The 15,086-nt window shown below is 39.8% G+C and overlaps 1 protein-coding gene across 1 annotated transcript in view; it reads left to right on the forward strand.

Annotated features, from left to right (window-relative positions):
- The window catches only part of adgb (androglobin), a 25,569-nt gene that overhangs the window by 5,024 nt on the left and 5,459 nt on the right, over positions 1-15,086 (forward strand). The window contains exons 6-19 of the mRNA XM_020589041.1: positions 13-121; positions 348-486; positions 2,689-2,803; positions 3,302-3,469; positions 3,828-3,966; positions 4,250-4,381; positions 5,945-6,038; positions 6,769-6,900; positions 7,365-7,518; positions 7,777-7,964; positions 8,303-8,469; positions 9,214-9,377; positions 10,635-10,746; positions 13,197-13,354. Coding sequence (XP_020444697.1) covers positions 13-121; positions 348-486; positions 2,689-2,803; positions 3,302-3,469; positions 3,828-3,966; positions 4,250-4,381; positions 5,945-6,038; positions 6,769-6,900; positions 7,365-7,518; positions 7,777-7,964; positions 8,303-8,469; positions 9,214-9,377; positions 10,635-10,746; positions 13,197-13,354 — 1,971 coding nt within the window. The remainder of the gene's footprint in view (positions 1-12; positions 122-347; positions 487-2,688; positions 2,804-3,301; positions 3,470-3,827; positions 3,967-4,249; positions 4,382-5,944; positions 6,039-6,768; positions 6,901-7,364; positions 7,519-7,776; positions 7,965-8,302; positions 8,470-9,213; positions 9,378-10,634; positions 10,747-13,196; positions 13,355-15,086) is intronic.

Here is a 15,086-nt window from a genome sequence, read left to right on the forward strand (position 1 = left end):
TTTTCTCTCAAGTGTCCAGAGGTGAGAGGCACTCACTACCTCTGCGTGGACAGTCTGCAACCTTCCCAGATCCTCATCAGCTTCTCTGTTCTGCTGCTCTGGGGGGATACAGCTGAGAAGAGTAAGGATTTACACACACACACTCAAACACAAAATGATTTTTTGCTATTATAATGTTCTGTTATGCACAAATCATCTCTACACCACAGTCCTATTCAGGATATACAGTATATGTAAATATTTATCAAAACTGTATGAATACTTTATGAATGTGAATTACTGTTGAGATATTTAACTGTGGTGTGTGACCAATACACATTTTCTGTCCCCTCTACAACACTGCTTAGAAAAGCAAATGTCATCTGCGCATAGTTCTGCAGTTCTCATTGCCCAGCCACACTCTTGGAAGAGTCTGCAAACTCAAATGCCTGTTCTCACCATCAAGACTACTTTCTCCAAGGCAGCCATGCTTAACTTACCTCCAGGGTAGGACAACATCGATGATCTATCCTGTATCAAGCAGATTTTATATGCAAACATGAAAGAGAATACTGAGAACTACAGAATGCACTGTACTGATCAGAACTTAAAGCTTAGATCAAGGGCACCGGGGCATCCCAAAGACACAACACTTCTTGCCACTTTTACACAAATTATGTTCAAAGACTCTGGATGGATATTTATGTTTATTAAGATCCCCTTTAGCTACTACCACAGTAATAGGTAGGGTAGGGTAGGTACTTTATTGATCCCACAGTGGGGAAGTTTCTGTGTTACAGCAGCAATAGAGAACAACCAACATACCACCATAAGAACAGACACACAAATAAAAAGTTACATAAAGGCAACAAAGCATCAGAACTGATACACACAAGTAGCATCATCAGAACGTTACATTTTACATTTTACAATACAGTATGTCCTGTATATAGCGTGCCATTTCAAACTTTCAGTATTTAATATGGTAGTACTTTTCATTCTTGTATCCTACAGTATGATATGTTCTTTTTTTATCTTGGTATTATCAAGCAGTGCTAATTAAATATTGTAGATTATATTTGAGTGACTAATCTTATCACGGTTTACTCATCAATTTGTGCCAATTGTTACAACATATGCATGTAAACAAAATGGTATCCTTTCACACATTCTCCCCACATTCTTCACACATGCATCCTGTGCTGGAACACAGGAATTTCCCCATTGTGGGATCAATAAAGTCCTACCTTCACCTGATAACCAAAAATTACCCTTTGCTCATCAGCATGGTAATAATTTTGCCAGTGTTAGAGTTTTAATTCTCACCATGAGAACCTGTCATAAAAATGTCTGCATTTTTTGTTCAGCCCTTTATTTTGTGCAGAGATCTACTTAACATTATCATAAAGAAAGCAGAGGATACCTGCCTACGTAAGATGGACTGAAAAGCAGTAAAGAGCATCTGCCCTAGTCTCTATTAATGGCCACTACTTGGCCTAGAAGCAGAGAGCCCAGTTTCTGGGGTCAGGTGCAGATGTGCAATCACTCCTGAGCCATAATCACACACACAGGACTCAACTTATAAAGCCCATATGCCTCCCTATTACACATTCCCCCATTTCCCCAATAATAGCTGATGTATCCATGCTCTTTTACCTTTTTATTATTATTTTCTGTGCAACACAGAACATAGGACATGAACAGGAACATGGTAGGGGCACTCACTTTTTAAACTCTTTCACTTTTCCTTTTTCTCTGTGTCCCTGCCAGACCATCTGTATTCTATTTTGGCAATGTGGTGTTTTATTTAATCTCTCTACTGATCCTGTGTGCTTTTTGCTAACACTCTGTCTTGTGCTAGCCATTTCATTTTAAAGCGGTTTTTGTCTTTCCTACTTGCAATATCCCTTTCTTGTCCTCTTTCTTTCCATTTGTCTCTGCTCCTTGTTTCTCTTCCAGTGCTCACCTTTTTTGTCTCTCTTCCATTTTTTTCCCTTTTGTATGTTGTCATCCTCCTCTACATCCCTAGCACAGCTTGTCCTTAGTGCTCATCCATATAGTTAGGCTGTGATGATTGAATTATGTAAAGCTAATAGGACCAAGGAAGTGGGGTTACACTCTGATGCCTGATCAGCCCCTGTGAACTCATCTTGGCATTTGGCAAATAGGATATTAAGCTAACTGTTCTGACCCACTCAGCATTACTTGACAGAAACATAGATCAACTGTTAACTATGAAGAGGTGTTATTCAGTGGAATGCATTGTAGTTTCATGTATTCTTTGTCTGATTGCATGGCTAGTATTATCCTGGCCATATAGGTGAGCACAGTGTGTGCACGACAACAGCGGTTTGAGTCCAGCTGCCAACGTTTATCACTGGTCCCCCCCACCCCCATTCTGCCTTCCCCATTTCCTGTCCACCTATGATATTCCTTTGCTTTGCTTATTTTGTTGTGATATTCTAGGTAGTTTGATCTACAACCTATATAAATAAAGTAAGAGGGCAACATCACTCTTAGGATGAACTGATAGCAACATACTGTATGTAGCCTGTGGCAAAGGGATGTGAATAGACTTTGTGTCTCTCTGGAGGATGTCAAGCCAAAAAGACTGGGAACCACAGTTTTAGGGTAATTACTAGTCTAACAGAAACCTGGATAATTTGTGCCTATTTTCAAAACTCCCATTGTCTTTTCTCTCTCCTTCAGGCGCCATGTGTTGTGCTTCCATGCAAAGGCAGCACTGGGCTACCACATCCATCTGTGCAGTGAGACACCTTTCATGTTCGGGGATGAAGAAACCATAATGTCGCAACTTACCAAGGTGACCTAGCTTTGTAGTTAGCAGTTGACTATGATAGTAATTCAGTTAGACCATGAATTACTTGTGAATATGAGAGCTAATTTTAGTTTGTTTGGAGTAACAAAGCAGAATTGTTTTTTTTCTGGATCTAATTTTCTAGATGAGAAGTCCACTACAAAGAAAGTATTGTCAAGGAAACACTACATAACATTTTGTGTCTAAATATGTACAGATCATTTAAGATATGGATACCCTTCCTTCATCATACCATGTCCCCTTTTCTGTCTATAGGTTCATGCATGTGAGAAAAAAATTACTTGATCGTGTCTGGCAACCACAGTCCAACATAGTATATGTTTGTTGCAAATTTTCTACAAACAATTTAGGTGTTTTTCAATTGACTGAAATGTGTTGGTACTCTGGGAATTCTGCTGTTTTGATCTATTTAACTTGCTTTCAGTTTAATTTGCACCAGTAAACAAAATTTAGATGCTTCCTCTCTGCTTTCCTCTTTTACAGGAAAGTGCTCGTTTCACTGAGCAAGCCTCGTCCATGTTGAAGGCCCTATCCAGAATGGTGACTTCCTTTAGTGAGGAGCAGGACCAGCTAGCAGCTAGAAGAGCCCTGGAAGAGGCTCATTGTCCCCGAGACATCAACACCTCCCTGGTGATGTTGGAACACCACAAGGTAGCTCGCTTATGCTGGTAAAGAGTTGTACTGTGGATATAGTCAATACCTTGTCTTACTTTATATCTTGATAAGTGACTGACAAGCAGGTAAATGCATATTTCATGCATGTTAGTATATTAACATAATAACATACACTCACCCATGTGTTTATTTTAATGAATGAATGATATGAATCTAGCAATCCCCCATGAGGTATGGTTTTAAGGGTCATGGATGATGTCTCATGTAAACATAGTCTATCATGCTTATATAATTACAGTGATTTAAATCACAAAAATTTTAAATGCAGTTAGACATGTTAGCTACTGCTAACATCTTTCCTCTATTTTGTGTGTGTGTGGGTGTGTGTGTGTAGGTGTTTAACTCTGCAGTTTACCACATGCTGTGTGAGGCTCTAGGCAGGAAGCTGACAGCAGAGGAGCGATTTGCTGTATTGGTCCTCACTGCTGACCCTTCACTCTTGAGCACTACCCATAATGAAGACACCCCTACATGTGCGTGGGTGCCATTTGTGTGATTGTAAATTTTGTATGATGTACATATAAATACAGTACTTTTGTGAATATATATGTACACCTACAAAAAGCATGTAATATTGAATATTTTAGCCTCATACCCTTTGTCAGTCACAACAGTAACTTGCATTAATATTAAACTACTTTTCTCTGTTGTTTAAAACTTGCCTTTTTATTTTATTTCCATGGGTATTTTACAGTTTTATAAATTTATTATTCACCCATAACACATTTTTTCTGTTGTTTTTCTGCTGTTAAGTAGTTGCCGAGTCAAAGCCTCCAGAAAACTGGAGGGGCAGGCAGCCGACAGATGAGGAGGTCAAGGCAGTCACCATTCTGCAGGCTGGATTCAAAGGACATTTGGTACGAGAGATTCTTAATGCCTCAAAACCTGGTAAGCATAACAATACACACAGAGAAAATGTATCCATTCAAGCATCATGGTTAGGTTTAAACCTTATTTGTAATCTGAATAGCTGAAATACTGACTTTTAATTGGATTCCGCTTTCTTCTTCTTTTGTGTTCGAAAAGACAGGCACAGCTGCAGCAGTTGGGAAGGCTAAAGGGACAGAAATTAGGTTTAAAAACAACTTAAGATCAATGCTTGTGTTACACTTGTAAATTATTATGTAGTATCTAAAAATGCACATGCACACACTAAACATATTATCTTCTTCCATTCATTATTTGATATATCCTGGCATATACAGTATTGAGCCTCTGAGAAGAGCCACAAATACTTGATTTATTAATGAGACTGCCACTCTTGCTGATACAGCCTGACAGAGGAGGGGTGGCCACAGACACATGCTTGCACACAACATTCCTGCATTAACCGCCAAATTGCCAAACTAGTGACAGCAAGTGAAAAATGAGGAATAGAAGACATGGTCAAGTTGGACATTTTGTGGAAAAGAATGAGAGTTTAAATAGACAGACACCTCAGTTTCGGTTAAATTATTTTTACTATCCATTTTCTTCTTGAGGTTGTGATAATTATCTTACCTTGAAGGTGCATCACTGTTTGATACCAGAGGAAACACTATGGGTGACTCATTACCCAGACATTCTCTATTTATTGCAAGGACCTGTAGCTAACTACATTCTCCAGGCAGAACACATGACATTGTCACCCTCTGAATAACTTGCACATATATTATGGGAGAATGCACAGCTTCATTAATGCAGCATTTGCATAAAGTAGGGATGTACTTATAGCGCAGATGTGACGGTTGTGGAAAAGCTCAAATTTTATTTAGTTTTTAGTCAAAGCACAAAGGGAAGCTTTCAGAGGGGCACTTACAGTAATGGCAAAACCCCAATCTTATTTGACAAAACTGCCTGTTTTACTATACTTTGAAAGATCATTTACTTAAAAAATTAAGACCTGCGGAAAAAAAAAAGTTTTTTGAAATGTCCAGATTCTTTTGCACATTTGTGGCATAAACAGATGTGTGTTAAAGTTGATATGAGGTCTCTCTCACTCACTCTCACTAACCAGCTTTTGGCCTGCTATGATGGCAGGATCAATGAAAAGAGAGAACTGAAAGAACAGATGGAGGGGTGAAGTGTGGATGTGTGAATTCCTATGCCACATATCAGATGTGAAAATATCTATCATTCGGTTGTCTATTCTGAGTATTTCTCACTTGTATAGTATGCACCAGCACACACATATATACAATGTACATGAACACGTAATACTGCATTTTTTTGGCTTTGTTTCCATCAGAGTAGCTGTCTGCCTGCTGAGATGAGTGTGAAATTTAATGTCAAGGTGTGAATAATCTCCTCCTTTTGCCTCTCACTGAATGAAGCATAAATGTGTTTTGCAATTTTGTTTCCTGCCCTGAACTAGGTCAGCTACAAAAAATTTTTTCATGTCAGCAACATAGATTATTTTTCATCTTTAATGGTGGCTGCTTCTCTGCTCGTGTGTATGCTCATGTTGTCCAGGCTTGAAGGAGAACATCACCGCATCTAAGATCCTTTTAGACATGTGGCCGAAGGTTGAATCAGATGCAGACAAGCATGCTGTCTTCTTGCTACGGTAAATGAAGTATACATCTTGTAAAATACACACCTGCAATGACTCTAAGTTTAAAAAAATAAAAGAATTTTGCACACTTACCCTGCACACCTTATCGACTCAGCAGGCATTTGTTCACATAAATGCTGTTATCTGATAGAATATGAGGACACTCCCACTACAGTCCTGTGCCAGTGCTGTGTTCATTGTATGACATGCGTGCACCACATGCCCAGAATGTGCTCCTTCTCCTGGTTGTAGCGGCTTGTTGCAGCCATGCGGGGAGCAGTTTCCACATTGTGTTCCATCTTTTCCCAGTGGTACCATCTGCTGTTTATCCTCTTCTCATTCCAATCAGCTAGCAGCGTCTGCCGAATGACCTGCTGCCTGGGGACGTACAGTATGTGCGTGTATGAGCATTGAAAGCTTGGTCAGCGTGTGGATGGAGGGTTGGGTTGGGGTTGATGGGCATTGTGAGCCTAGGAGCATGTGTTTTTCTAAACTGGCAGAAACATCACTTCCATCAAAGTCCATGCTGATGTGAAATACATCTACTTTCCTTCAGTCTTTTTTTGTTCTGGATTTCTTTCCTAATCTGCTTCATTAGAGGTATGTTTTGTCCAAGAGTTTGTGTAAACCATTTTCAGAGCATATATTTAGTCATTTGGTAGTCTTTTACTAAATATGTAGTTTTAATGCTTCATTTAAAATCCTTCTAAAAGTTCTCTCCTTTTCTGTATTTCCTGCACAGGTATATCATTGACCATTCCAAGAGGAACACTGAGCTTTATCCCTGTCAGCAGGATGAGTGGACCAGAATCACCTTTGCTGATTATACTGTCTCTCTTCAAGACACAGCCAACTCCTGGGTCTTGGTCTTTAGGTTAGAAGACATTGTAATGTAAAGGTTAGGTTTGTCAGTAAAAGAGAATCTCCAACCGGACTGACTGAAAATCTCGGGGTATGGCTGATGTCCCCTTCACACCAAATGCCATAATGTTACCTTTGAGCAATGCACAGCTCTCATTACTGCCGGTAAAGTTAATATTGGAAATTGTTTTTTGGTTTGTATGCTTAAATCAGTCTTTTAACAAATCAGAAACAATAAATCCAATTCAAAGAATAACTGTCCACCTACCGACATAGCAGCAAAGAGGCTCTTCAGTTGCCAAAAAGATACATTGATTCATTGTGCAAGAAGTTACACGGTAAAAGAATGTGAATAAAAATTGTTTCAGTCAAAAGACCACCATCAGCACAACTGAAGCTAATATTGTGAAATCTAGATATTTTAGTTAAATGTTATTTCAGCATTTCATTATTGTTTTGTTTTGTTTTTTTGTAAAGGGAAGTGTTCCTGGTCCCTAAGGAGATGATGGTGATAGCAAAGGTCTACTCCCCATTCCCCAACTGTCTACTGCACGTCATAGATAATGATACAGGAAAGGAGCTGGACCTGGTCTTCAACAAGCTGGTAGCCCATATCTATCAACCCAACAAGGTCTGTGGATGCTGTCAATCCTATACTTCAAGTTTTCATGTACATGATGTAATTCTTGGTAATTGTGGAATATCAGCATATTCCCAGTTTTAATATTGCCATGAAAACTCCCTTCACTTTAGGAATGCCTTCTGCTTGTTGTTGACTGTTTGGCCACCCTGCTGCCTAGTGTATTAATGTTTGGCAATATTTCTTACATGAAAGAAATCCTTAAAACACACATTTGGATTTAATGACTAAATATCTTTGTTATTCCAGCTTGGTTATACCTTTGTAGTAGAGGCGGTCACACCTGAATCACCTCCTGTTGGTGCCAAGTGGAGGATGCGCTTAATTGGCTCTAGAGAACCCCTTCCAGAACTGTCCCGTGAAACTCCACTCAACATGTTCTTGGTGAAGGAATTCCGGGATTACTACATTCCTAATGACAAAAACCTCATATGTCGGTGAGATAATTATAGGGTACATTCTGTAATTAATTAAAAGTTTAAGTAGAATTATAATGGTTTATACTGGTCAATTTATATGTTTTGTTGCAGAGGTTGTATCATCAAAATAAATGCTGTTCTATAGCTGTCATGTTTTCTTACATACGCTAAAGTATATGATCTAAGATGTTTGATTCTTACAAACAAGGTGTGAAAATAGGGCACAGACTTTACCGTATATAACAGGTAACATTTCAAGAAAGGTGATGAAAAAGCCCAACTTTCTAGTACAGGACAACATTAAGGATACTGAGAGACTAATGGTACCCACAATCTTTCGATTATTTTTTCCCCAGTTACTCTGTGCAGGTAATGGCAGATGTCCTAGGAACAGTTCAGTTTCAGACTTCCAAACTGGATGTATTAATCCGCCTGTCCATTCTGGACCAGGAGAAGGAGGTGGCTGGCAACACTGCCAAGGGCCATGTGATAATTCCTGTGTTCTGCTTCCTGGCCAACAAAGGTGAACAATCATTAGGTTTGGTAATGACAGTAGCTGAGGGTATCCCGTGAAGTTCAAAAGTAAGATTCAGCCCAGAACATTGCAGATAGATTTTTTTCATGCCATTCCCTGCTAAAGGTAACAGAACCCTCTGCCGCATTGTGGAACCACTTGTGGCATTAAAAGCAATCCTCTAAAAGGCAAAGTGCTAATTCAGTTATCAGTGTTTTTTGCCTTAATTTTCATTCTGTGTAAGTTAGAGACATCAGAGAGACATATTGATTGATTCTCAGTCTTGAGAGGAAATAGTATAGTACCTGTAAAAAAGATGTTGAGAGTTATGGATAATGGTTACATTCTGTAGAGTACCAGCAGTGCTATTTTTGGATAGAGAAATTGCTGTTATACACTGTAATAGATATACTGTACAGACTGGAACTGCAGAGAGAGAGTATGACATGCAACAAAGGACCCCTGGGCAAATTAAATCAAAGTTCCCTGCATGGTTCGTAAGAAAAATGTTTGTTAGTTTTGCCTCAGTTCTGTGTAAACTGAACTGGCTTTTTTTCTATAGTGGCCTGGTCAACAGTAAAATGCAGGTAGACAGCAGAGGCACTACACACAAGAGCTCTTCAAAACCTGCCTCTCAAACTCTTTAATCTGCTTTCAGTTTATGTTTCCAATAATTACACAAGGACACATTAATGACCACTCTTGTCTTTTTTTATGGATAATGGCTTAGTTTAATGTCCGTTTCTGTTATAGCCCCCAGTTGCACAGATGGGAAGAACCACAACCCGAAGGACTGCCTCACCCAGGACAAGAGAGTCAAGGTGGTAGACACTTTGCAACAAAGAGATGGGAAGGACAACACAGCTGGGAAATCAGACTTCTCATCTGACCATTACCAGCCTCCCACAGAGACTATGGTATCACTGACAACTGTCTGCGTGGTATCTGCTGTTACTCACACACTTTACCGATTTCACTTGCACATGCACACAAGCGTGCATCTCACTTTCTCACCCACTTACTTGTTGCCTGTGTTCATATCAATTTTTCACTGCCAGATACACATAATGCCTTATTTGCAGGGATGCGCACACATTCACATGAACTCACACACACCCACACATACACACATCTCACACAGGCAAAATTTGCAAGAGGAAAGCAACAGAAACTGGAGGGGTGGTTTTGTTGCTACTGTCAAACCTACAGTACCAGCGCTTGTTAGCGAGTAGTGCATTATTTATGAGTCACACCATTGTCTAAAGACCCTGTCTCTAACAGACCTGTTTTCCTTTGTTGGTTTATTGCCAAGTACATGTAGTATGTACTATTGTCATTCACACACACAAGCATACAACTGTGGAAGTCAGCTGGGTTTATTTGTTTTGCTTTAATGGGTGTTAGTAATACCAGTGATGCAATCAATCATTTTAATGTTTCCTCAGGAACTCTTTCCATCTCATGAATAAGTACAATTCACATTTACAACAGTTTAACAACAAAAACCTACGCTTTTGCAGTAGACCTCTCAAGTAGTTTGGTTTAGTAACATCCTGCAAATGTTACAAATCCTGTACTTTTTATTAACATCTCTTCCACAGAGTAACACAGCACTCAATAGTAATGACATGGATCATATCAGATCATATTGATCAGCAGGAGATTGGACTAAACAGCTATTTAAACAGGAGTAAGAATACTGATCGGGATTTAGAGGGTCTGACATATTGATGCTCAGCAGTAGTGGATAAATGGTGAAGTTTCCTATAATGTAACGGGCTTTTATTACAATTAGACACTAATATTTTTACTAAATAAGAAAGTTATAGATATACAATTATCAGTTTTGTAGCATGTGTCCTCCTCTATTAGTTTGAATCCCACCTTGGATTGTCATTTAATTCTGTCCTTTCTGTTCAGCGTGATGGATGTGGGAGTTCCCATCCCTGATATAATCTTGGCTAACAAGCCCTCTGCCTCCTCTTTGCCTTTGTGCCAATCACGTGCTTCTGTCAAAGAGAGAGAACAGCAAAACAAAAAGTGCTTTTTTTGCATAAGGTCTCTGTCTGAATCACCAGCACACTGGATTTATAGCTGTAGGTTCAAAAAAAGATGCATCTCATGTCGGATTTTACTTTATATAAGCACTAACTTGGCTTGTTTGTGTTTCACAGGGTCATAAGTATGTGGTGCAGGCAGAGGTGCTTTGTAAGAGCTGGGATTTGGACGAATCCGAGATGGCTTTTGTTTATATTCTCAGAGACTTGGAGAAGAAGGAAAAAAGAGGTACATACTTCAAACAATAATGAACGCTACATCACTTAGCCAAGAATGGACAGAGGGTCACTCTTTATTTACACTATGTTTTACTTCCTTTGAAAACATAAAAAACTATTTAATTAAGTGAAGTTACAATAATCTTGCTTTGATTATTTATTGTTCATATTTGCCCAAATATTCCTATAATGGGTGATGAAGAATTTTCATTTTTATCAGTGAATTTAAAAGATTTCAGCATCTGAGCCCAGAATTCAGAATTCTAAATGGATGTTCTTATATGCCCTCCACATTTGTCTGTGCAGTCTTTATTTTTATGCTCAGTGTGAAATATGGCAGATACTTAGTCGACAGTGTCAGGGGCCAAAGCAGATGCTGTTTGTTCTCAGTTTCCACTAGCCAGGGGCCTGTAATCACAAGCTTAATGAAAGTCAAATGAATACAGCTGCTTTTGCAGATCACAGAGTGTAATTTCTTGTGCCCACTGGTCATTGGCTAAGGCAATAATCCTGTCCTCTGCCACCAACTCTGCCTCTCTGCATTTAATCATGTTTCATAAATTGGATCTATTGAAAAATCAAGGCTTTGAAATTTACAGAAACTTCTTAAATATTTTGAGGGGATAAATTATTTTCAGCATGGGTGGGTGTTGATGTGAAGGAGGTGCTGCATGGGTGATAATTTGCATGACCGTCTGAAAACAAAGGCCAGCTTGCTGTCATTGAGTTCTCATTCTCCTGTCTCTGTTGCACCTGACAATAGTCTTCATATTTACCCATTCAGTTTGCATGGCATGAAATCTACAGATGATGTGTGTGTGTGTGTGTGTGTATGAGTGCACCTGTTATCACTCCCATTATGGCGACTGAAATCTGTTTACACACCTACACTGTAAGGAGTCAGCCTTCCTTGTGGGGACCAGATGCCTGTCCCCAGCATGTAAACTTTTGGATTTTAGGGTGACGACTTGGTTTAAGGTTAGGTGTTAGGCAAGCAGTGGTTATGGTTAACGGTATGGCAAGTCTCTAGGAGATTAATATAAGTCAGTGTAATTACATGAAATAAACAAACTAGATATCCAGAAATTAGAAGCATTTTGATGACAGACTGAGGAAGGCAAACCTTTGTATTTATTATACAGTCATGGTCATGAATAACAGTAATTATGTGTTACTGTTTATATATATTATTTTTGTCAACATATCTGATTATGTCTATGTGTGTATGTGTAAACCAATGTACATAGAAACCTCCTGTGTCTTTCCAATAAGCTTGTGAAAGTGGGTCAGTGGGAAGTCAAATGAAGTTGCCCCCTTGGTGCCCTGGGAAATATTGCAGCAGGAAAGTGAATTAATTTCACCTAGTTTAACTCTGTCTCAGTGGTGAGGCTGTGCCCTTGATCATGCTCCCTACATGCTACATATATATATACACACACGTGCAGTCCATGCTGTGCCAGTCTTTGAAACCTCTTTGACAAGCTGTAGTCAAACTACTCCACTGCATGTTTAATGCATGTACATTAACATTTGTAAATTCTGCTGTTTAGTGTGATGGATATGGGCATTAGCACCCTGTTACACAGTCAGCTGTCAACAGTAGCTGTACATGCAGTTGTACCAGACGTTTGCATTTGCTTGTCAGCCTCAGTGACGTTTTCTTTACTGTGCCAATAAAAGAGCATACTTTTTAGTATCCACATAATCGTGTCCTTAGACTTTCAGTGAGCAAAATATTTTCAATATATTTTATTTACTTTTCCTAGCTTAAAAATGTTCAGTACACTTAAATTACAACAGTACAGATTGATATTTATATCCAATTTGAACGCTGAATTTCTGTATGACTTCAGATAAAAGTAACTCAGTGAGCGTGCATAAAGCTCATCAGGCGGAATAGCAGGGTTTCACCTAAATGATGGACTATTATGCTTTATATCAAATAAGTGAGACTCATAGTTGATGCTTCATTTAAACTGGGGATTGGGTTCATTTTAGCTATAAAGTACAACAGTGCCATCTAGCACACAAGCAGCCACATAACACATGCAGTGAATGCCCACTGTCACACTCCTATTTAAAATGAGCTTTACTTACTTTACTTTAGAATGTGACAAGGAGGTGTTTTACTCTTTTACAGTCTAACTGCTTAGAAATTTGGCCAAAAGCAGAAAAAAGTCAAGTATGGTTTGCACAGTCCCAAATACCCTAAATGCCACTTTAAACTATACATAGTTTTTATATTTTGCAGTTGCTCACTTTAATGTGAAAAGTATACACTGTATGCTTGCAAAAGACATTTTTACAACTTTAAAATACTAAGGCATCCTGAGAAATTAAATGTTTGAAGTTCTTTTTTTTTTTTCTTTTCTTCACAGTAACATTAGCACACAGCTGCCTTTGTACAATGGATGATGACATGAAAAGTGAATCTACTTAATCTCTGTTTGCAAAATGTAGTATACAAGATTGAGGACTTGAAGTCTTCATCTACCACTGACAAACTGAGCCATGATGGGCCCAAGTCTGGCACACCCAAAACCAACCGCAAAGGCGAAACTGACAAGGAAAAAGGGAAGCCAGCCGCCGTCTCCAAGGCTGGCTTTGGGCAGGAAGCGGTAATACATCACAAAAGCACTGTGACACGCAATAGGAAAACACCACAGCACTGTCAGATGCAAGTTGGGACCAATGTTATACTTCACTGTTGTACTTCATACCCGTAAACTCTAGAATGAGCTGTAGAGGAACAACTGTTTGGGTTTCATTAGTTTTATTGCATTGGATGTTTGTATTCAGTTGCATCAGGCAATGATATTACAGTGCTGCATATGAAAACCATTCACCAAGTTCTAGCATGGTTAAATTCAATAGACAGTGTGCATTTAAGGCCACACACTGCACATAAGTACTGCACATACTTTTTCAGTGTATTTTCCACAATATTCTGTTAAGAGAAGGTACAATACAGTGGTATTAAAAAAATAATAATAAAAATAAAAATTTCCCCACTCGCCCCCCACTTTGGGGCAGTCTTGTATGCCTTCCCTCAAGTTTGGGTCCTCTACCAGAGGCCTGGGAGTTTGAGGGTCCTGCACAGTATGTTAGCTGTTCCTAGCACTGCACTCTTCTGGACAGAGATCTCAGATGTTGTTCCTGGGATCTGTTGGAGCCACTCTCCCAGTTTGGGGGTCACAGCCCCCAATGTCGGGAACCACTTGTGCCTTCACCTTCCACATTTTTTCTAGCTCTTCTTTCAGCCCTTGGTATTTCTCAAGCTTCTCGTGTTCCTTCTTCCTGATGTTGCTATCGCTTGGGATTGCTACATCTATCACTACGGCCTTCTTCTTCTGTTTGTCCACCACTACTATGTCTGGTTGGTTGGCCATTACCAGTTTGTCAGTCTTTGAAACCTCTTTGACAAGCTGTAGTCAAAATACTCCACTGGGCGTGTTTAATGCATGTACATTAACATTTGTAAATTCTGCCTTTTCTGTTTAGTGTGATGGATGTGGGCAGTCAGCTGGCAGCAGATCCCACAGGATCTTAGCTTGGTCATTCTCAACCACTTTTGGAGGTGTATCCCATTTTGACTTTGGGACTTCCAGCCTGTACTCGGCACAGATGTTTCTGTACACTATGCCAGCCACTTGGTTATGGCGTTCCATGTATTCCTGTCGATGTTGTACAGTTCCAAGCATTCCAGGATCCATGTGTGAGGCATTGAGTCATAGGCTTCCTTGTAGTCAATCCAGGCAGTGCACAGGTTGGTATGCCTGGTCTTGCAGTCTCGAGTGACTATCTTATCAACCAGTAGCTGGTGCTTTGCTCCTCTGGTGTTACTACCAATTTCTTTCTGGGTCCTACTCATGAATGGTTTCTGCTGCCTGCTCATCTTAGCTGCTGTGATGCCTGACAGGAGATTCCATGTTATGCAGAGGCAGGTTATTGGGCGGTAGTTGGATGGTACTGTCCCTTCTGAGGGTCCTTCAGGATCAGGACTGTCCGGCCTTCAGTTAACCACTCAGGGTGGGTTCCATCTATTAGTAGCTGGTTCCTTTGTCCCGCCAGGTGCTTGTGGAGTGAAGTTAGCTTCTTTAACCAGTAGGCATGGATCATTTTAGGGCCTGGTGCTGTCCAGCTCTTCATACTTGAGACCCTCTCTTGAATGTCTGCCATTGTGATGATTATTGGGCCTTGTCCAGGGAGGTTGCAGTGGTCTGCTCTTAGGTCCACCAGCCACTGGGCATTGTTGTTGTGTGATGCCTCCTGCTCCCATATGCTCTTCCAGAACTGTTCAGTCTCCAGCCTTGGTGGGTCTGCTCTCATGTTATTACCCTGCCACTGAGC

Source organism: Monopterus albus, unplaced genomic scaffold (assembly GCF_001952655.1).
Source record: "Monopterus albus unplaced genomic scaffold, M_albus_1.0 scaffold9.1, whole genome shotgun sequence".
NCBI classification, from domain to species: Eukaryota; Metazoa; Chordata; class Actinopteri; order Synbranchiformes; family Synbranchidae; genus Monopterus; species Monopterus albus.